The 21,882-nt window shown below is 40.2% G+C and overlaps 1 protein-coding gene across 4 annotated transcripts in view; it reads right to left on the reverse strand.

The window, feature by feature from the left end:
- Positions 1-12,020: 12,020 nt before the first annotated feature.
- LOC106954394 (zinc finger protein 516) overlaps positions 12,021-21,882 on the reverse strand; it is a 60,340-nt gene continuing 50,478 nt past the window's right edge. For 3 of the 4 annotated variants that reach the window (XM_015043861.1, XM_015043862.1, XM_015043859.1), the window contains exons 4-5: positions 21,573-21,677; positions 12,021-14,449 (exon numbers count right to left, since the gene is read on the reverse strand). In XM_015043861.1, coding sequence (XP_014899347.1) covers positions 14,262-14,449; positions 21,573-21,677 — 293 coding nt within the window. In that variant the 3' untranslated portion in view covers positions 12,021-14,261. Of the gene's footprint in view, positions 14,450-17,307; positions 17,379-21,572; positions 21,678-21,882 lie in introns of all 4 variants that reach the window. The other variant, XM_015043863.1, reaches the window with a different exon arrangement.

The raw sequence follows: 21,882 nt of genomic DNA on the forward strand, positions 1-21,882 counted from the left end.
TAGTATAGTTTTAACCTAAACTCTCACATTCAGATGGTACATTACAACAAATGCACTGTGGTGGAAATATGGACAGTTTTTAAGTAGAGTAATATATATATATATATATATATATATAAAAGTAGATTACAAACTATGTCGCATGTGACAGCAATCATGCTGTAAAGTATACTCAGTTGTAGTTAGAACAGCATTTTATTGTACTACTACATAGTTCGACTTCTAGTTTAAAAACATTTCTGAGGACTTTTAAACCATTAAAACTGTTGAAATGTTTTAAAATTCTGTCGTTAATCCAGACATTAATTGAAATTCAACAAACAAAAAAAATTGGTATTAAAAATTGTTTGGTTTTTTTTACACTATTTTTTTAATCCCTATAATGACCATTGTGATTTTCAAAATTAAGGCTACATGTAGAGTCATTTCACAACATTTAGATTAATCTATTTTGCTTGGGTGAGTTTATTTACGTTTCTTACACAATCCATAAAAATGTAGAAAAAAAATTAAGTTGGAAACTTAAACTTAAAGACATATTTATTTGATTAATTATGAACAAACTCATTGATGTTTATTACTTATGCTGATTGAAGCATTTTTCTGTTTTTGACATTAGAACTGCAGGCTTGATGCTAACAACAACAAAAAAACCTTTCTAAAGTTGGTTTTGTGTCCATAAACAGAAACTGATTTTTTTTTTTATCAGCATGAATCATAATTTCCAAGTTGTGGCGCCTTTGATGTTAATTCAGTTACTTTCAAAACATAGAGATATCTCTGTCACGTCACTTTGTGAAAGAGTGTCTGTAAGCCAAGGAGTTTGTATTTGTCAGAAAAGAAAACAAAAAATTGTCTAAATGTTGTCAGTTCTTGTGACACTGTGACATGAGCACCCAGGCAGACCTTGACTCAGATGTTAAATCCACATTGTTTTTTATGCTCTTGTCAAGCTCACCTGGTTAAGCTGGTTTGTAACTGTGATCCTGCAAATTAGATCACAACCCCAGTAGACCTTTTATTCCTTTTTCTCTCTGATAAAACATGTCGAGTTGTTTGTATTGATAGACAAATAACCTGTATTTATGATGTATATCTATGAATTATATCCTAATTTTATCCAGTTTAAAGCTACAGTGTGGAAGTTTTACAGAAGTGTATTTTTTTTTTCATATTTGTTAAAACTGTCACCAAGTCGTGACAATATGAGACAGATAATTGGTGAAAAGACTGATTTCCTCTGCTTCCTCTCAGTGATATTATTGCTGTCTAAAAAAATTTACTGCTTCTTAACAAAAACGACTAATCAAAACCAGGAGGAGGGTCTTAGTGCTGTCAGTGAATGCTGCTAATGGTGGAAAAATAACTTACCGTTCTAGGAAAACCGCTTCTATGCTGTTATCGGTTATGCTATGCTAACTGAGCAGGCTGTGTTATGGTGAACCAGCTGTAGCTTAGCAAAGAGCAAGCAAGCGAGGGTAAGCACGAGGGTGATTGACAGCGCTAAGGCCCTCCTCTTGACTCAGATTGGTGGTTTCTGACTGAGTGGTGTATTTCTGACAATTTTTTCACAGATTATCTGTTTTGTAAAATAAACTGTCACGACATAGCAAATATGCAAAAAAACATATTTCTTAATAAGTTACATACTGCAGCTTTAAATGTTAAAAAGAGCAAAAAAGAAAATTGGTAATTAATGGAAAAAACAAGGTTTTGTACAGCTAAAATTCAGATTTTTACATTTTCCGTCATCATTATCAGTTATTTCCATGACTTAACTTCCTAGCTTTTCCTGGGTTGAGCATCGGCGGATAGGCTCGTGAACATACGCGCGTGGACCTTACTGTCTCGTAGGAGTGATAACAAGTCGCCCGGCTGCTCACCGCCACCAGCCATCCATTTAAAGTGAATTAGGACTCAAATACTCGACCCATCAGAGGTGCCAATAACGAGGAGCGCCGTTGAAAATTACAGGGGGGAATTTAAGTCTGCTGGCTAATGGCATTGGCACCGACACTTTGCCAATACACATTTAGCTGCGTGTGGGTGCGCCTGGCCCGGGGTGCCGGCAGAGACTGACACATCTCTCTTGAGCCTGTCCAGACAGAAGATTGGCCTGTCTGTCAGCGGCCAGGCGACCGCCATTACCCCACCATGACCCCCAGCTCTTCTTCCCCTGTTAACCCACACCACATCCACACCTCCACTACTGTCAAATACCCCGCTACTCTTTCTTTTGCCTTTGTATTTTCCTCTTTTACGGCCAACTCTTCCTTGATATTGCACTGCAACCATGTTTTAGCGGTAAACAACAACAAAAAAAAATTAAGAAAAGTTCCTCAACTCTACCCTCAAGTCGATGACCTTAATGAGACAAAACATCTGACTAAAAGATCAGCTAAACCTGCAGAAACAGCTTTAATTAACGGGGCTTTTGTGTGCGTGATCATGGGCTATTGCTTTTAAAATTTAAATTGCCCTCAGATTCCAACTAGCACCGCTGGTTTACATTTAATATTAAATGAACCTCAGCAAAAGTGTTGGAACTTTTCTCCACATACTGGAAAACATGAAGGTCCAAATTGAATCAATAGTAAATTAGCTGAAACTAGTAATAGTTGTTGAGGAAACATAAATAAATGCAACAATGAGGTTGTGCATGATTGATTTTAACGTGTCAAACATGAAGTCTTTAGTTCCTGTCAGTTATTAAAAAAGCAACATATATCTGATTGTGTAAACAAATTACTTTTCCATCTTCATTTTTATGTTTTTGGCAAGTTAGATTCATAACTTTGTAGGATCCACATAATTTATAAGTTTACTTGTCTACTTAACAACTTGAGCAATCTGTTTCCTGCAACTTCTAAACAGCTTGTTGCGTAACAGCAACTTACAAATAACCTCAAATTTACAATAAGCAAGTTTCAGAAACAGAATCATTCTGTTGGTTTGACCGTATTACTAAAATATCTTGATGTATTTGAGGCTTTTTCGGAGCATGAAGAAACACATTTCTTCATGCTCCGAAAGAATGAAGAAATGTGTTTACTTGACAAAAACAAGAACAAAGTTTGTTCTGCTCAGGACAATGAGAAAAGAAAGTGTCAGACTCTCAGTAAATCCACGGTAACAGAAAAGCAGGAACAATTGTTCCCGATGTAGAGATTTTGTGGTTAAATGTACCATTAGCAACTCTTAAAAAATAAATCCTAATGTTTCTCGGAATTTATGTGAAATCAGTTTCCCGAAACACTCGCAGGCTGCCCGGTCCATGTAGAAAAGTCAATTCCAGAGTCCCTCTCCTCACCTGTGGAGTGTTTGTGATATAACATGCCCCTGTTGAACAAAACACACTGTTTTTTTCTGGTTGGTGGCCAACTTTCCAAAGTAGCAAGATGCAGAATATATTTACCTTTAAACTGAAACAATTACATTTAAAACTTTTCAAGAAGTTGTGGAATGTTTGCAGGAAGTCAACAACTTTTTCTTCAGTTTTAACTCACATTTTTAAGTGTTTAGTTGCCACAGAAAAACAGGCACAATATCGCTGAGAATATTTGAGCTGGTAACCGTGTGGCTGTGATGTAATTACAATTCACGCAGTAAAATAATTTGGCACTGCTACTTTAACTTCCTGCAACCCTCTCTTTGTTTACCTCCCTCTTCAACGACATGTCCTGCCATTAAATTGAAGTCACGCGGTAACACCTTGGGGTGCTCCTTTTGAGTCCCGGTAGCTGCCGAAGGAATTCGGTGACCCTCCCCTAAGAAACACACGAGAAAATCCCACCGCCCTTGAGCAAGGTTGCAGACCGTCACTAATTGCCGGAGAGAGGAGGGCCTCCCCGGCCGGCTGAGCTTGTTGTTTTGATAGAAACAAAATGTTCATCTTTCACACGATAATCTCCTCGTCTTCCTAACGCAGGGATCAGAGGGAAGTGTATAAATACCTCCCATTCTTTCCTTATACAGTGCTTGTTTCGACAAGAGGGGCTCGGGTTGACGGAACGGTCGTCGAGCAACAAACGGCTTAATCTCCCGCAACGCGTCGTGTCAATTGGTGCAAAGGGTGTGACCGATAGAATAGATTTCCAACTTAAAACGCTTTATTACACCGCCCTCCCTCCCTTTCTCTACTTTGATTCTTTAATTCTTGTGTTCTCTGCAAAGAGGCTGTGAAAAGTGAAGATTGGAAGAACGGGGAAAAAAAAACAGGCCAACTGAAAGATTTCTGGCAAAAAGTGTAACGTGATATTTAAGCTGCGAGCGGAAGGCGCCCCGGCATTAGCTGCTTAACTAGCAGCAGAAGAGAAGGAGTAATGAATGTAGAAAGGGGGGAGACATATGAAATGTCATTAACGTTAATTCTAATAACTTTTTGGCTATTAAGCACAAATTAGTGAAGGCGATGTTAAATGTCATGCTCTGTCCTGGGATTCACATGAGAGAGGGTGGGGGCCGCCGAATAGGTTCTCATTTACATCCTTAAGATCCAACTTAATTCTCAAAAGGGGCGGTCGGAAATGAGGCCGAGCCGTGAACCGACGGCGATGACACGCGGGCATCGGGGAGTAAAAAAAAACAAAACCCAAAACACAAACGTTTTCTGGCGGCTGATTCCTTATTGTTCCCGCTCAAGGTTATTTTCTTGAGTCGAACGTCATTCCCTTGAATAATTCTGCTCAGGCTTTTTTTTTTTTTTTTTTTTTCTTCTTTCTGTTCCCTCTGGCTTTTTAAGGTTTGTGCTATTTAAGAGCAATCATGTCAATGCGGAGAAGAATTAATCCTGCTTAAAAATATGTTACACGACTAGAATGCATGTTAACAGCCTGCCACCCCACTAGATTCTGCGGCTGGATATAGACTTTCAGCCTGGTGGTGGCGGAGATAGTTGGAATAATGACCGTGTGGGTTAGATATCAAGAGCTCGTTGTTGAGTTTGGTTCTGAAAACACTGCACTGGTTTTCATCTGTATAATAATGAAATTGTGCGATACAGGAGAGGTTTGCGATAATGTATATTTTGATTTCAATATCAAGTAAATAATTAATTAGTATCCCTGATACTCATACCGATACCACAACTTTTTATTGAAGTTTGACATATCAAACTTCTGACATTTAGGTCTTCTTTTGGGTTTTTCTTTGAAAGATTTTGTTGGAATCTAGGACAGAATTTGGGCAAAATTTCTAGGTATCTACAAAATACCTTTGTAACCGTAAGAATGAAAAATACGAACAAGAACTGCAGTGCAAATCGAAACAAAATCTTATTTGAGATATTCTTGGGAAACTACAATTAAAAAATAAAACAAAACTTCAAGAGGGAACCTGAAACTTACAAGTATCAGTCTTACCACACTTTTGTCGATTCCATACTGATACCGATATCGATATTTTTGATTGATCCACCCACGTAGGCCTGTCACGATAAACAATAAATCAGTTGCATGGTAAATTAAAATGAGATTGATAATTTTAAGTTGGACAGCAATTGTTAGAGATGCTCCACTTTAAAAGTCAGCGTTTTGAAAAACCCTGCAAATATTTGTGCAAAGTTTGCACTAAGGTCCTAATTCCCACTTTTCCCTGTATACTCTAAGATTAATTAATATTTTTTTAATTTCAATTTTAGTTACAGACTCCTCATAATCCATTTTAATTATTGTTGTTTTGTCTTTTTATTTTGGAGATTTAAAATGTTTTCCAGATCAAGTATTATACATTCTTTAGAAATTATTATTCTTATATCTTTGAGTGGGTATTCTTGCATTTATACCACGATTATTATTGCTTTAGCTGAAAACGATCTGAAAATGACATTATCGTTTATCACGATAATTTCTGGGACGATTTATCGTCCAGCAAAACTCGGACATCGTGACAGGCCTTCGCCCACCTCTAGCGAACAATGCAGCAGGTCGATGTAAAGCCCCACAAAAACTCATGTCATGTAATTCACTGTGATGGATAGATTAACCTCAGCGTACCACAGAGGCCTTTGCATTTCTGTCCACATTGTTCCAAAGGCAGCCGGCGGTCTTTGGGAATATCCTGGTTTTATTTTTATTCTTTTTTTTTTTTTTGCTGCTCTTTCTGTCCTCTGTGGCTACAGTTGACTGTGAGAGAGTAAATAACATTTGATATGCATAAACAGCCCCTTCCTATTCATTACTGTCAGAGCGTTGGAGTGCAGGAGGCGGAGGTCAGCATGTGAAGGTCCTCCTCAGGCAGGAGGAACGCCTGTGGTAGCTGTCACTCCTCCTCCCTCCCACCTCCACCACCACAGCTCAGCCCCACTCTCCCCCCCAAGCCCTCCCCCCTCCTCCTCCTACTTCTCTTCCCCTCTTCCTCCCTCCCTCCCCTATTAGCACAGGCTCCAGGTCATAACCTTTCCGTGGCATTTTGCGATTCCACAACCCTTTGATTAGTGCAATATTTACATATCTCACAGTGGAGAGGGCGTTCTTGTGTCGCAGACACTTGAAGTGTTGTAAATGTGTTTGGCCTTTTGCCTGAGAAATGCGGAGGAGTCAGACTCTCTGGTGGTAGCTGTAGTCAGGGCTTCTGCGCTGATATGTGCCCTAGTGTGTTTTAAGTATACTTACTCCAAACTGCCATCCTGCACGTACAAGTGCCATTTGGTCCTCTCAACGCGAACCTGGACCCTTCTAAAAAAAAAAAGAAAAAAAGAAAAAGAGCATTTAGGAAGCCATTAGAGAGGAATAGTGCTCCCTGGTGGCAGATTGAGATCAGGCTCTCTGACTTGGACATAAGAGCTAAGAGATAATAGTCAGATTTAAACTGGACTTGATTTGACTAGAGAAAATTGAGAAATACATAAGGAGCATAGCTCAAGATTTTTGAAATCAGGCTTTTTCAAAAGATTATGAGTAGTAAAATTCACCTTCTCTAGAAATTCTTAGTTTGGTTTTAGTATCAGCTGTTAAGCGCCAAGGTCAATATTTAAAAAGAAATGTTATTTTTAAGTTTAAAAATGTCAGGACACCACCTGTGTATTATAAATTGATAGTCAAACAGCTCTCTGTAAGATACAGTATTATTTTATGAATGCCATCCTGGTCAGGTATGGCACGATACAATGGATGAGGCTTCAACTTCCAGATAAAGTACATCATTCATCATCGTTGAATGCTACTAGGTTAGTAACATTCTACTAGTAAAAATTAAACAAACTTACAATAACTGTAAAAAGAGGCAAAGACAAACATGAGGAACTGATAAAGCAACGCATTAGCATCAGTTTAGCATGTGTCAGAACCAAGGTGTGCTGTGAAGAGTTGGGAAGGAACAATTGTTGCCAAGAGTTCAAAAGCCATTTTGCCAATACAAAGAAGGTAGCCTGGTGAAAACCGCAAAGATTGAGGTGAAAGGTGAGTATGGATTTTCAAGATGGCGGAACAAAACTTGTACGGTAACCAGCTTCACAATCAGCTGAACATAGTTAGGATTCACGTTTTTACTGGGCCGGGACGATTGAGAAGATTGAAGCAAGTGTTTAAAAGTTTTCTGGTCGGAATGCCTCTCTGATGAAAAGCAAAAACATTTATCATTTTGGGGTTCAATTTCCTGACTCACCTACAGAATCGCTCAGGTGAAGAGTTAAAGGTTTATTTACAAGAATATTCACAGAGATTGAGAAATGGGATTAAGTTCAGTTTCTCTCCAGGAGCCAGGAACGATCACGTCTGGAGGAGGAGAGGCATGTTTTTTGGAGCTCAAGTGGGCAAGGTGAGTCTGATGATGATATTGTCAGAGGTGGGTTACAAAAAGGGAAGACAGTTAATAGCTCAGGTTGCTAATCGAACCTGAGCTAGTCGAAGGCTATCCTGTATAAACTGTCTAAACTATTAGATCAAATATTGGTGTCTGAAATATCTCATCGTCACAAGAGTGGCAGCTACTACCCACTACAAATATAAATTGGGAAATAATTCCCCAAGTAGTACCAATTAATAGTAGTTAAAAAAAAGAAACTCTAAACATGTTCTTAAAAAGTTTTCAGAATTCCCTCTGCTTTGGGAAAAACCGATGTCTAGATCACCCCTGTGGTTATACCTGCAAAACAAGACTTCCTCTAAGAGCAGCAGCTTTCTTTTATGACACATAAAAAAAAAATCACACTATAGTGTTCTCTAATGCACCTATCCATCAGCTGAGAGTCAGCCTGGAGTTTGGCGTATTTTTCCGCCTCAGTCAGTCATTCAGTCAGTCAGCGTCTCTCTGCTGTGTGACAGAAAGAAGAGATGTCAACCAACAGGTTTTTTCCAGGGAGCTCAGGGCCTTCACGTCTGCCTTCGCAGTGACTGATGAGGTCTGGGAAGAGTGACGGGCAGCTGCAGTCTGTTCTCAGCCCACGGGGCCTGCCTGGCATTAACGCGGTGTGCCATGTTCTCAGAGGGAACCTGTCATTCAGGCGTCACTCAAACCGACAGGCGCGCCGCGCGCACACAGAGGCAGAACATGAAAGGGACTGGCAAAGTAGCAGCCGATCCCCAGGTGGTCGCTCAGAGCTGAAGGTTGTGAGTTTCTTATCATCGTTGCTGGGCAGCTCGACTTCGGCTGCGGGGCCACACACGGACATGAAGGTGGCGGCGAGGCCTGGGCGAACATCAAAGTTGGGGTCCGTTGGTCGTGTCACCGCGGTATGAAAGGGAGCGGCTGCTTGCGGTGTGGTTCAGGTTTGATCTGTTTTCAGCTCACCGTGGATCAGCAACACTCGCACTGCAAGTAATTATCAAAGTTGCTTCGTGTTTTTAAAGACATCAGAACATATGCAGGAACGGGTCAGGGTAGGAGGGTTTGATGATCAACACATGCTTCACCAAAGTAGTCATGTGCCTTGAACTTTCTGTGATACTACAACCTCAAAGTTCAATGTAGCTTATTGACAATCTTGACGAGACCAAAAATTCAATTTTTACTAATATTTTTTTTTTTAAAGTCTCCTGTAAGTCCATTTAAGTTTGTCTGTCTAGAGATGGAAATATCCGTCCATTCATCCGTCCTTCCGCCTGTTATCTTGTTTAATCCAGAAGATAACAGGATCATGTCGTGGGCCAGCAGCCTGAGTGAAGAGGCCCAGACTTCCCTCTTCCCAGCCACCTGGGCCAGCTCCTTGGGGGGGAATCCCAGAGCGTCCCAAGGCCACCCATGAAATACAGTCACTCTTGCATGTCCTAGGTCTTACTCCAAGTCTCCTCCTAAAGGGATGCGTCTGGAATGCCTCACCTGGGTGGCATCCCAACTATATGATCAAGTTGCCTGACCTGGCTCCTCTTGTCGTGGAGCAGCACACATCCTGTGAAAGAAACTTGTATCGGCTGCTTGTATTCAAGATCTCTTTCTTTTGGTCATTACCCAGAGCTGACGACAAGAGATAAGGGTAGAGACGTAGATCAACTGGTAAATGGAGTTACCACTTTACCTTTCTGCCCAGCTCTCTCTTCACTACGACAGACTAGTACAGCTCTTGCATCATTACACCAATCCACCTATCGAGCTCTCACTCTATTTTTCTCTCATTTGTAAACAAGTCCCAAAGATACTGAAACTCCTCTGCTTTGGGCAGGACCTCATCCCCAACCAAGAGGAGGAATCCTTTTCTGATTCAAGACCAGGATCTTAGATTTGGAGGCACTCATTTTCATCCTGCCTGCTTTACAGTCAACTGCTCCAGTGAAAGTTGGAGATCACAGTGTGATGAAGCCAACAGAATCACATCATCTACAAAGTTCAGATACCTTTTCCTGGAGCCATCAAAACGGCTCCCCTCAACACCTTTGCTGTCCATAAACAGAATTGTTGACAAAAGGCTGGAGATGTTTGCCTGTTATTCTTTGCTCAACAGTTGAAGCTCAGACTGAATGGATCCATGAACATCAATTGTTAAGTCTTACCAAATATTGGATTTAGCTCTGGACTTTAACTGAGCCATTACAACACACCAGTATGCTTTGATCTAAATGATGTCTTTGTTTCAGGTTGTCCTTTAGACTGTCCCAGTCTAAAGTCCTTTACAGTCTAACAGATTTTCTATGTTCAGGGTTATCCTGACCTGTACATAGTAAAAATCATATTCCTACCTGTGCCTACTGAACTAAACCAGAGCCACACTATTATGCTGCCACCACCATGCTTCACTGTGGAGATGGTGTGTTCAGGGTGATGGGTGTTTTAGGTGTGGAATTTCATTCACTGGCCGAAACATATATATTTTGGTCTCAAGTGCCCAATGGAAACATTCAATACCAGGCATAGAAATGTATATTTTTGTGTTACTTATGTTATTTTTCTGCTTAATTAAATCATAAGGAGAAATAATGAAAAAAAAAAAACATAATTTTTTTAATCTCATCTCGCTGCTGTCCTCTCATACTGGTTTTGATAAATATATAAATTCATCATTGTTCCTTTAAATTATTTCATGAGAACATAACTATTCATTCATACTGATTTTGAATAGAAAATAGATAAAATTTGACGGGTTGTTAAAATTAAATGCAGCCTCGACACAGCCCAGCTGTTTAACGGAACCAAGAACAATCATCATGAAGGCTACTGAATATCAAACAGGCAATGTGACTGGCTATAATTTGAGGTACTCCCTGAAATGACCGATTTAAAAAATAAAAAACAAGGCAACCAGGCGCCATATTTGTGTATTGATCTTTATTGTGGACATGATGTTACATCTTTCTGAAATGATGTACAAAAGTGTAACAGAACTGAGAATGGCTCAGACGAGGTAGAGCTTTCACGACGGCTTGCTGGCTTCACAAACAAAACAAAGAAAACAAAACAAAACTACACGGTAGAAAAAAACCAACCTGGAAAAATCAAATGAAAACAAACGCCCCCGTCTCGCTGCTGTCCTCTCATCGTTTTTGAAGTGATAATAAATACAGATTTCAACCAAGTACATTTGGAAAAATAATGATTCCTAGGGTAAATTAATCATAGACCAAAACAAGTAAAAAACAAAACAAAAATAACACAGTATATAATAGGCATGGAAAAAAAAAAAACCCAACCAAAAAGAAACACCTGCCAGTCCCTCTGGGGTGGCTGCTTTGACTAGCTAATGAATAAATCCTACAGTTTAGAGAAAATAAGCTCTAAAACAAAAGAAAAATTACATTATTTTAAAAAAGCACAGCTGTAGCTAGCAATATCCATCTTTTCATAGAGAACACACTAAAAAGCTGTGCTGTACAGCCTTCATGTGATAAATCTTTATTTCATTATTTTTTTCTAATCATTGGAATATCTGGAATCATTCTAACAAAAACCCCTAAAAAAGCATCTATATGAAGGATGACATTGAAGTTTGTTAGCCGGCACCAATTAAAAAAAAAAGAAAGAAAAAAAAAGAGGGAGACATTCTCAAAGAAATCTTAACTGTAAGTGGAGACAAATGAAACTAGTTAAAGCGCTAACCTAGCCTAAGTGCACTAGTAATGCCATTTGGTTTCTACTGCTGCTTATAAAGGGTTTGGTAAAAGTAGGTTACAGATATACACTTTGTGTTTTTACACACACTCACTCCTGCTTTACAGTTTTCTAAGTCACACTTTGGAGTGCAAACTCTGAGGAGTTAATCTTAAAGGGAATTCTGTACAACATTGGTATTAGTACTATACTACCCCCAAAGGCTAGAGGATCCAATTCAAGTATTTTAACTACCCACGCCTTCTGTACACACACACAGACACGCGCACACACACACACGCATATGCACGCACACACACGCGTGTGTATAAATTAGGCAAATTCAAGCACATGGCATTGTATGCATTACAAAAAAAGACAACCTACAAGCATGTAAAAAGTACTGCCGTCTTGAAACAAGAGTACAAAACGCCTTTTCGTTAGCTTTACAGTTCAGATTTCTCGGTCCAGGAAGTCGGCTCTTTAAAAAGTCTGGAGCTGCTTTCGCTTTTGTCGTTTCCTCGTTTCATCCAGGCATGCCTGATTTCAAGTGAGGGATTTTTTTATTGTTGTTTTAAGGGTGAGAAGCGAGCAGAGCTAATGAGTTCAGCTTTCATTGCGATAAACTTTTAACAGGCTTTCATTGCGAAGGAGGTAGGATAGTATATAGAACATCGAGACGGAGATGCAGATAATAGAAGGTTTGGAAAGGGGACGATCTAAACCCCACACTAACCCCCGTTAAGGCTGTGACAGCTCCATGTCTCCGAGGGCTTCAGAATAAGCCTCCCCCCTCACCAACTCCTGATGTATATATCCCCAAAGTCCCAAGAAATCTCATCTCCTGACCTCTGACTGCTATCAGCAGAATACAGATCTAGACATCATCATTCACAGAACTGGACCGACAGCATTGGAGAGTGGCTCTCTTCAAATCTTCAACATGTGGTTACGGATTGGCATGTTTATACAAGTGCTCGTTTCTCATGTTGACATTAGCTAAAAAAAATATATATTTTTTAATATTGCGCAAATGAGGCACGGTTGAAAGTAAAATTGAACAAAACACAGCTTATGTAGGGGTTGAATGGTACTGAGTTGTATCTGCCGTAGAGATGCACTGAATGACATCATTCATCAGCTTGTAGGAAAATCTTACATTTTCGTTATGTGATGTAACAACAACACTCTTTGGTGTGGAAGTAAGGAAGAAGTTTCAAAGTAGGCTAGGTTCAGTATCAGTGAGCGCTTAAAGGTTTTGAAAGAGGGTAAATTTTCACCCTCTTCCTTATTTGAGTAATCGATAATTGCTCCGGCCAGGAAGGGTAAAAACATTTTGAATGTATGTATAAAAGTATGTAAATTGAAAATTTCAAATGCATCTTTTCACTAATTGGTGCATCTCTAGTTTAACCGTTACAACAGAAATACCATGTTTCCTGGAATAACCAACATTGACTGATTGAACTTTAATAGTTTTACCATAGAAACTTAAACCTTTCACTGATGGTTTGTTTTTAGATTGCTCTTCTCCCGTATCAGATATATTCTGTCCATTTTTTTTAAACTTTTGACACAAGCTCACATATTGTCACTACTTGTCACCTTCCCAGTATAACCAAACAGGTTATGTCCGGTCTTATTCATAACCAGCAGATTAATCAACGCTGCGTTTCTCCAAACTGATGGCACAAATCATCAGATGAAAGTGTGATTTGTTTTAAAAACCAGCATAACTAGATTATGACCATGATGTCATCACGCAGGTCGTTTTGCAGATCAATATGCAGAAAAGGAGAGTTTTTTTTTTTTCCCCAAGTACACACATTGCAATAAAATCTGGAGCCAACTCCTCCCGGCTACTCTTTACGCTGAAGCCTCGGTCTAATTTAGAGCCAGAAATTTTTTATGAACAGGTTATAAAGGAAAACTCTTCGTTTTAAATGGACAATAAATGAATGACCTTAAAAATGGGATGCTCATTTATATTGGCTATTTAAAAACACATCTTTACTTCTTTTTTTCTTAATGAGCACTTAAGCACACGTCACCTTTAGCGTTCTCTCTTTCTTCCTTTCTTATCCCGCCCCTGAATGCATCTTCTATGCGGCGACTTGCGCTCCTCAGCTTCCTGCAGTGAAGAAGTTGTAGGTGAGCGGATTGTAATTTGTCCTCCTTTGAATTCAAGTCCCGAGGGCGTCCTCTTCTGCTGTCGATTGGTCCATACTCGCATACAATGAAGCCAAAAAGCGAGCGTTTGAGGGACAACTCTGGCCCTCAAGTACTTCCACTGTTTCTGATTAAACCAGCTCCGTCTGAGTTGACTTTTTCCATCTTTACAGTAACTTGACTCCAACACGAAAGCAAGAGAGGGATCTGACAGCAACAACAACAAAAAAAAAGATTCAGAAATCCTTAAAATGACACAAGCATTCATGTCCAAAAGATGACCAAAACGATGCAAAGGATTTAAAATTTGTCGAGTCCAGCTGAGAAGACACTTAAGATTTTTCAATCTTCATTTTCTCACAGTCAGCTTGTACGTCTTTTCATGTCGTCGTCAAAATTCTTTTCTGATTCGTGTTTGTTTGTTGTTGTTGTTTTGTTGTTTTTTTTTACATAATTTTAGATATCTTGGCAGGCCTTTTCACAAAAGAAAAAAAAAAAAACATTAAGAAATCCTAAAAGAACCTTCATTCCTCCAGAATCACGAGTTAATCCAGAGTCTAGGTTCAGATTTTGGGTTTCAGGAGTCGTCTGTGCCGAGGCTGCGGTCCAGTTAATCACAGTAAGGTCTGTCGTCGGCGTCACTGCAGATTTGGTACGTGTTTGGCAGCCGCTGGTTTCCGCTCCTCCTGGCCCAGGGACGAGCTCCTCGCGTCGGGGTACTGGCTGTTGTCGAAAGGCATGTGGTGGACGCTCTGCACGTGCGTCTTTAGGTTCCCTTTCTGAGATGCTCGGTATGGGCAGAGCTGGCAGCAGAATGGCCTTTCCCCTGGAGAACAAACACAGGCAGAGAACAGGTCAGACGCAAGCCACACGAGACACCGTAAAGCAGCAGCGGAAGAGCTTCGATACGGAGAGCAGCGAACGAAGCACAGCGACGTGTATGACGAACGAGGCGGCGGAATGTGACAACAAGCGACAACAAACACAAGCGAACGTGAACGGATGCACGAGACGGCACTGAATTTGGAAAAGTGGAATGCGCATCAGATGAAGCTTTCAAACACTTTTTCTGTACCTGTTTTTTTTTCTTGCCTTTGTAAATAATTGGCAAGTAAACGGCTGACCTCGTCTGCAAGCGCGAGAAATTTCAGCCTTCTAACCCACCGTGGATAGCAACAGGTAGGGGCAACTTCGCGATCAGCTGAATATAAAAAGTCACTCCATAAACTAATAGGAAACAACTTTAAAACGTAGAATGTCTTCGATGGAAAATGTCAGCGCTTTTGAAGCCAAGACATCACAAAAAGAACAAAGTCAGCACACAACACAACGGTGTTTGAGCAATGGATATAAAAATGTGCATACATTTTTTCAATACATGTTGCTAATTTTAAATACATGTACTGAATCTTTCTGCACTGTAATTTGAGCATAATTCGTTTGCTCAAATAAAAACTTGTTCTATTTCTTGTTAGATTGTAACAATTATTCAGTTGCTATTTTCTTTATATTTTTTATTCACATTGTTGAACTATTTCATTCTTTTTACCTAGTTTAAACTTTTAATTACTTTTGATGTCAAAAGTTAACAAAATAATCCAACTTTTAGATGATTTTCTGTTTGTGGTTTCAAAAAACACTCTTCAGTGGGCAAGTTGTTACTGTGAGAAGAAGAATCAAAGTTAGCAGAAACAGATTAAACACTTCTGCCTGAACAGTTGTTCTTTTGTCTTCCTTCTACTTCACTCAATCACTGGGGCTGATGCATGCACCTTCCTCCCACTGATACACACACACACACACACACACACACAACCCTGTGCACTTTCTTCTAATTAGACTGACCTACAATGGCACAGACACCTCTGCAAGGAAGGAAAAAAAAAAGCAACACACATGTGAGCAAAACAAATGAGAGTGCCATTTAATTGCACCTAATTATCATTTTGATAAATGGAAGAATATCAAAGTGAGAAAACAAATGGCTCCCGCCGCCCCTCCCGTACCTTTCTCCCTGAAGAAGAAACAAGAAAATATGGCTGTTATCATACATCATCAGAAACGCAACAGAAAGAAAAAAAAATACGGGGAAGGTGGGTGAGAGGGATAAAAAAACAAAAAAAAGGTGTAATTAATCACAAAAAAAAAGAACGTGGAAGAAAATAAAAATCGTCGAGGCAGAAGAGACGTGAGGGGAAAAGCGAGAACCTAAAAGACATCGTCCTGGGAGGAAACATGGCTGACGGGACCGGTGCACTACATTATGCTAAAGGTTATCGTCGTCGTAAAGCAGCGTCAACAGTACATCTAATTGGACCCCTCTGCTGCGCCTGCTCCCATCACTCAGAGTACGAGGTAAATCTGAGTCTGTGTGATAAATGATGACGGAGGCACAGTCTTAGAACCCGGCTCTGTTTGAACGAGAACAACAGAACAGATGTGGATCTTTTACCAACATGACGAACTCCAAAAACATTCAGAACGCCTAAGTGTTCAAGGAAATGTTCTATTGGACTTCTTACGCTTATTTGGACATTCTTAGGAGGTTGCAAGAACAATTTATCTGATCTTTCGATGAATTTCAGATGAAAAGGTTTTATTTTTCTTTAATTAAGTTGAGGGTTTTTTTAATACAAAAAATACCCAGTGTGACTAGAAAGTTTCAAATGTCTGATTTTTTTTTAGTAGATTGATCAAATTCTTCATTCTTAGTTAACATGAAACCAAACGGATGCTCAGAAACTCAGCTTTTCTAGATGGCAGAAGAGGATTTTATGCCACGCACACATGCACACTAACTTGTGTGATCACTTTTGTGTTGCACATGTTTTTAAGTTAAGTTTTTTTTACAGGCTTGCTAAGTTAGCAAATATCACAGTCGTGTTTTCTGTGAGACAAATAAACTGCTAGTTGTTCTGTGGTGCTAACAAGTCTGCAAAAATGCACCCCTCCCAGTCAAAAACAACCAATCAGAGCCTGGAGGAGGGTCACAGCACTGTCAATCACTCTCGTGTACGCGCTGCTCAACAAAACAAGTTACCGTTCCACAGAAACAAACGGGACTCTGTACTCCTGAAAAATACAGAGTCATGGGTAACAAAATCTCCACAGCAACCATTTTTAAGGCTTTTCCAAATATATGTGAAGGGAACTATAAGAGACTGAAATTTTTCTTCTGGTACAAGATGAGGTTATATGGTTATTGTTTTTGCAGTATTGCAGCTGTCATTGCCTTAAATAACTAAAACTGAAGCTGGTTATAGAATAAATGTTGAGAAGAATGATCAACGAGCTTTTTCTACCAAAACATATATGGACAAATAAAATAAAACCAAAGTTGTCATAATAAGCTGTTAGGCTGTTTCCATGTGTGCAGGACACACACACACACACACACACACACACACACACACACTGGCACCAGGTGTGATCCTGCTGTGTGTCGGGTGAGGATGCCGGATGTTAATGCCAGGCAGCGAGGTCGCCACATGTGATGGTCACACACGAGCAAAGACAAATAAAAAAATGGGGACCAAACATGCACAGGACATGAAACACACACATAAGCATACACACACACACACACACACACATGCAGGCAGGCATGCATGAGGTGAGACAGCGATAATGAGAGACATGCAGAAGCCATGATGGAGCCCAGTGATTAGCCATTGTGCCACATACTTGTTTGGGAGCTTCAGAAGCGGTGGTGTGAGCGTCAGTACCTCGGTGGAGTCCGTTATAATCAAACCCAACTGTGAGGGGGAGAAGGATAGAGGAAGAGGAGGAAAAGGAAGAGGAGGAGTGGGGTTGGGGCAGAGGAAGGAGGAGGAGGAGGAGGAGGGCATTTGGTTAAACTCTCTACCACACGTGTCAAACTCAAGGCCCGGAGGCTAAATTTGGCCCACTATAGCCTTCAATGTGGCCCTCTAGACTCCACAGGGACACGTAAACAGAACCTTCACGATAACAGTCGTGTGCCTAAATATTGTTTTATCAATCAAATCAGAGAAGTGTTTTCACCTGAATCCTGCCAAATGACATCAGTCAGTCCCTCCGCTTTTTCGCGATTCCACGATATACCGCGGAAAATCACGCAAGATCAACAGGTGGTGCGCTCTTTTATGCTGACGTATAACTGTGGAGGTGGCAGAATTTCTTACTTCTGCTACACTCACTTGATGTCGAGTTATACTTCACGATCAATGAGGCGAGTAACAAAAAATTACCGTCATCCATAAGCGGAAATATCGCAAATTTTCTTGCAAATATTTCTAACTCAGCAACACAAAATCACAAAACAATGGAGGAACTGATCAATGTGAAAAGATGATTAATATTACGAAGTACTTATGGTAAGTAGACACAGCTATATTTAAAAGTTTGTTCAGTATCAATATATTCTGCCACATTTTTTAGATAACATTTGTGATATTGATATGGCCCCAAGATCAGTGTTGCCAGATTGGACAGGTTTTCACCCATCTGGGATGCTTCTGAACACACTGGGCTTGACAAAAACAGCTTTGGGCTGGTTGTGAAAATTTGGGAAGCATTTCACAAAATGGCGGGATTTTAGACAGTTTTCAGCAGAAAATTACTTTTGAAATAGTTGTCATGGTGTGGCAGAGGAGCACAACATTTTTAATATTGCAATTATCGTATAAGTTCATCTATTTTGAAATGTCTAGAATCTGTCAAACATGACACCATCAGTGATTAGTCATTGATTAATCAAGTGTATAATCCCACACAAGTCGAGTTGTGTTCGAAGTCCTTTGCAGTCCCTGTAAAATCCAGTTCTGGTTTAAATATAAGAAATAACAACCAAAAACTTTGTGAACTGTCACAAGTCTAAAAATGTAGTCAATCAATAGGACATATAAGATTATATTTAGGACTTTCTGAGCTTCATTAGAGGTTGCAGTGGGGGTGATATATATATATATATATATATATATATATTTTTTTTTAGTTTGGTGGGTTTTACTTTGTGTTTAGACTGTAAAACATCAGTCAGACCTGGGAACCCCCACCCAAAATGAAAACGACTTCGACACCCCCGTCTTCCACCAGGTCCATACAAGCATTTACTTGTCGTTCTTCCCCTCCTCTCTCTCTCTGTCCCACCCGCGTGAACGCCACAGCCTTTTCGCCACCAGCGGCCCTCGTTAGCAGAGGGGGTCTGGCAGTGACGATGACGGCGACGATGGCGGTCGAAGACGGTGACGGAACCTGGCGGAGGCGAGTCGGTGATTTAATGTGACGCATGTTAATCGAGGGCCTCGGGGTGGCTGGCCTTTTCCCGCGCGTGCACGTCCGCGCCGAAGACGACTCTGGGTGACAACATTAATTACAGCCGCGGCGGAGTGTTTACAGACCCCTCCGCGTGGTGTGTGTGTGTGTGTGTGTGTGTGTTTACAGCGGGGCTTGAGGGGAAGCTCGGCGCTGCATCACTTACCATTTGGCCTCTGTCACTTAGAATCACTGGCTGTGCCACATATCATTCACACTCTCTGTAAAGAAGCTACTTATCTCCGTGTCGACCGCGATCACGGCCGGCCCGGCTGATGGACATGACAGGACAGGAGAAAGAGAGAGAGAGAGAGAGAGAGAGAGAGAGAGAGAGACGGAGGGAGGAGGCAGGCAGCCGAAAGGAGAACAAAGAGAGAGAAAAGGAAAAGAAGGGGAGAAAGAGATAAACTGCAGACTAGAGGAAATGAATAAGAAAAGGTAGAAGGAGGAATACACAGCTATGAAAAAGTATTCATACACTTTGACCTGTTTCTTGTTTTTTGTTGCTATGGAGATGGTGCGTTCAAGGTGGCGCTTTGCCAAAGTTCAGTTTGTTTGGTCCAATTTTTGTGCAACATTTTCTTTCCCCATAATGTTTTCTGTTATTAATCTTTTTTTTTTTTTCTTTTCCTTGAGTTATTTGGTTTGGGGCGTTGGCTGCTTCCTGTTTGGGCAAGATCACAGGTCTTTGACAGCACAACGCAGCTCAACTGGACCAACCATGTGCTGGACAGCAAGGGGTTAAAGTCTCAGCTGTTCTTAGATAATGTTTTACTTTTCCCCAAACCACTATAAAATTAGACTCCTGAGTCTAATTTTGGCGGTTCTCTGGTGTTCAACCAACAAACTGCAGAGTCCTTCACAGAACAACTGGACTTATACTGGGATCGAATTACACACAGCGTAACTATTTATTTAATTAGGTGAACAAATGTTGACTCTGGATTTAATTAATCAGAGTTAAGAAACACCAGATTTGTCAGATATACTTCTTTTTTTTTGTTTCAAAATCATTCTCCTTCAATTTCATAAACCTGCACAGCTTTGTATTCTTCTATCGCATTAAATCCAAATGAAAGTTTTTTTTGTGAACAAATTTCTGAGGTATGAATCATTTTGCAGAGCAAGACAGAGACAAAAAATAAACCAGAGAAGAAAAAAAAGATAAATAAATGAAAGAACATGAGTAGGGAGAAGAGAAAAAACAAAAAACAAAACAAACAGGGTGTCCAGATCAAGCTGTTTGTGGTGAGTGGCACTCAGAGTCATGCAAATCCGTTTTCCCCAAAAGTTGCCGATGACTTAACGCCGTTCCGCTTCATTAGAATGCACAATTCCATCTCTCTAATTGACAAGCGATTAATAATGTATACAATTTGTCACAGGTCAGGTGTCTGCGGCGAATCACGTCTCCGTTTAAAGAACAACAACAAAAAAAAAAAAAAATAGAGACAGCTGCCTGGCTCAGGGCGGGAGGGACTCACAGCTCCGGCTGTCACGCCCGGCCTGAACAGGGAAAAAAAAAAAAAAGAAAAAAAAAAGTGGAAGACGACTCTTGATTTATTTCTGCTCAACGCCAGCGACGGAACGCGGCGTCCGACAATGAGGAATCGCTGGGAATATATTCACCATCCCTCATGCCGTCCGGCGGCTGGATGGAGCTGTGGGGGTTGGCCATGTGAGTGACTGATGAAGAAGTGGCGACAGAAGTTCGAAAAGCGCATTAATAACAAGAGAATGGTGCATTTGTAAAGAAGCGGGACGCCGTACGGAACATCATGCTGGTCATTATTAACGTTCCTCCTACTGTTACTGCGATTAGTTTTTTTGGAACTTGATTAGCAACTAAAACTCTCATCAAGTTGCTGAATGTGACTTCATAAACTCACAGAGCAGAGCTTAATAGCAGACTTTTTTAATATCAGTGTTGTGTTTCGGCTCCTGGAGGTGCAACGCTTTCTTAAGTTCAGCATCTCAAGAGCCTAATAAAGATGTAAGCGTCTAATAAATACCGAGCGGGAGCGGATTCTCATAAGTTTAAAGAATGTTTATTGGAGCTTTGATCAAATCCATTAAGGAAATTTTAATGCGTTTTAAAGACCATCTACTCAGGAAGTGACACCTTAATTACATTGCTATAAGAAAAGTGAGTTTTCTTTTTTTTTTAAACTATGCATGATATTAACAAATTACTGTAGATCTGCAAAGAACTCTCTTGCTAACAGTCGGAAAAAGGAATGTTTTGCTGATTTGTCAGATGAGTGGAAGTACTTTTGTGTTCCTGTTTGCACTGCAAAAACACAAAATATTACCAAGTATTTTCTCTCTAGCTTCTAGTGAAAACATCTTAGTACACATCCCTAATATTGACGATAAAGTGCTAGTTTCACTGGCTGATTATTTCACTTATAACAAGACATTTTTCCCATGTTATAAATGATACAATCTAGTACCGTATCATCAGTACTGAGAACTTACTGACTTAAAACAAGCTCCTTATATCTTGCTTAAAAGATACTTCTGAGTTAGTTTTGTGTTAATCCAAGATATTTTCACTGGAAGCTAGATTAACAAAAAAAAAAAAAACAAACAAAAAAAAAACACTTGGTAAGTTTTTGTGTTTTTGCAGAGTGGTGAGTCCAGGCCGTGTTTACCTGTGTGGGACCTCATGTGCGTGCGCAGGTGGCTCGGCTGGCTGAAGCTCTTCCCGCACTCGCGGCAGAAGCACTGGCCCGGCCGCATCAGAGACCTCAGCATGCCTGGTCCCGGACACAAACAGGAAGGAAAGGGGAAGTTGGTCACGACACAGTTTATGCATGTTTTACAAGGTTGATCAAAACAGAGTAACTAATAAAAAAGAGGAAAAGAGAATTTTGTATTCACACCAAAAAAAAAAAAAAAAAAAAAAACCCCAAAAAATTTAAAAAGGGGGGGGGGTTTTTGGGGGGGGAAAAAACAAATATT

This window comes from Poecilia latipinna, unplaced genomic scaffold (genome assembly GCF_001443285.1).
Source record: "Poecilia latipinna isolate Pla-1442-1.1 unplaced genomic scaffold, P_latipinna-1.0 Scaffold653, whole genome shotgun sequence".
Taxonomy (NCBI): domain Eukaryota; kingdom Metazoa; phylum Chordata; class Actinopteri; order Cyprinodontiformes; family Poeciliidae; genus Poecilia; species Poecilia latipinna.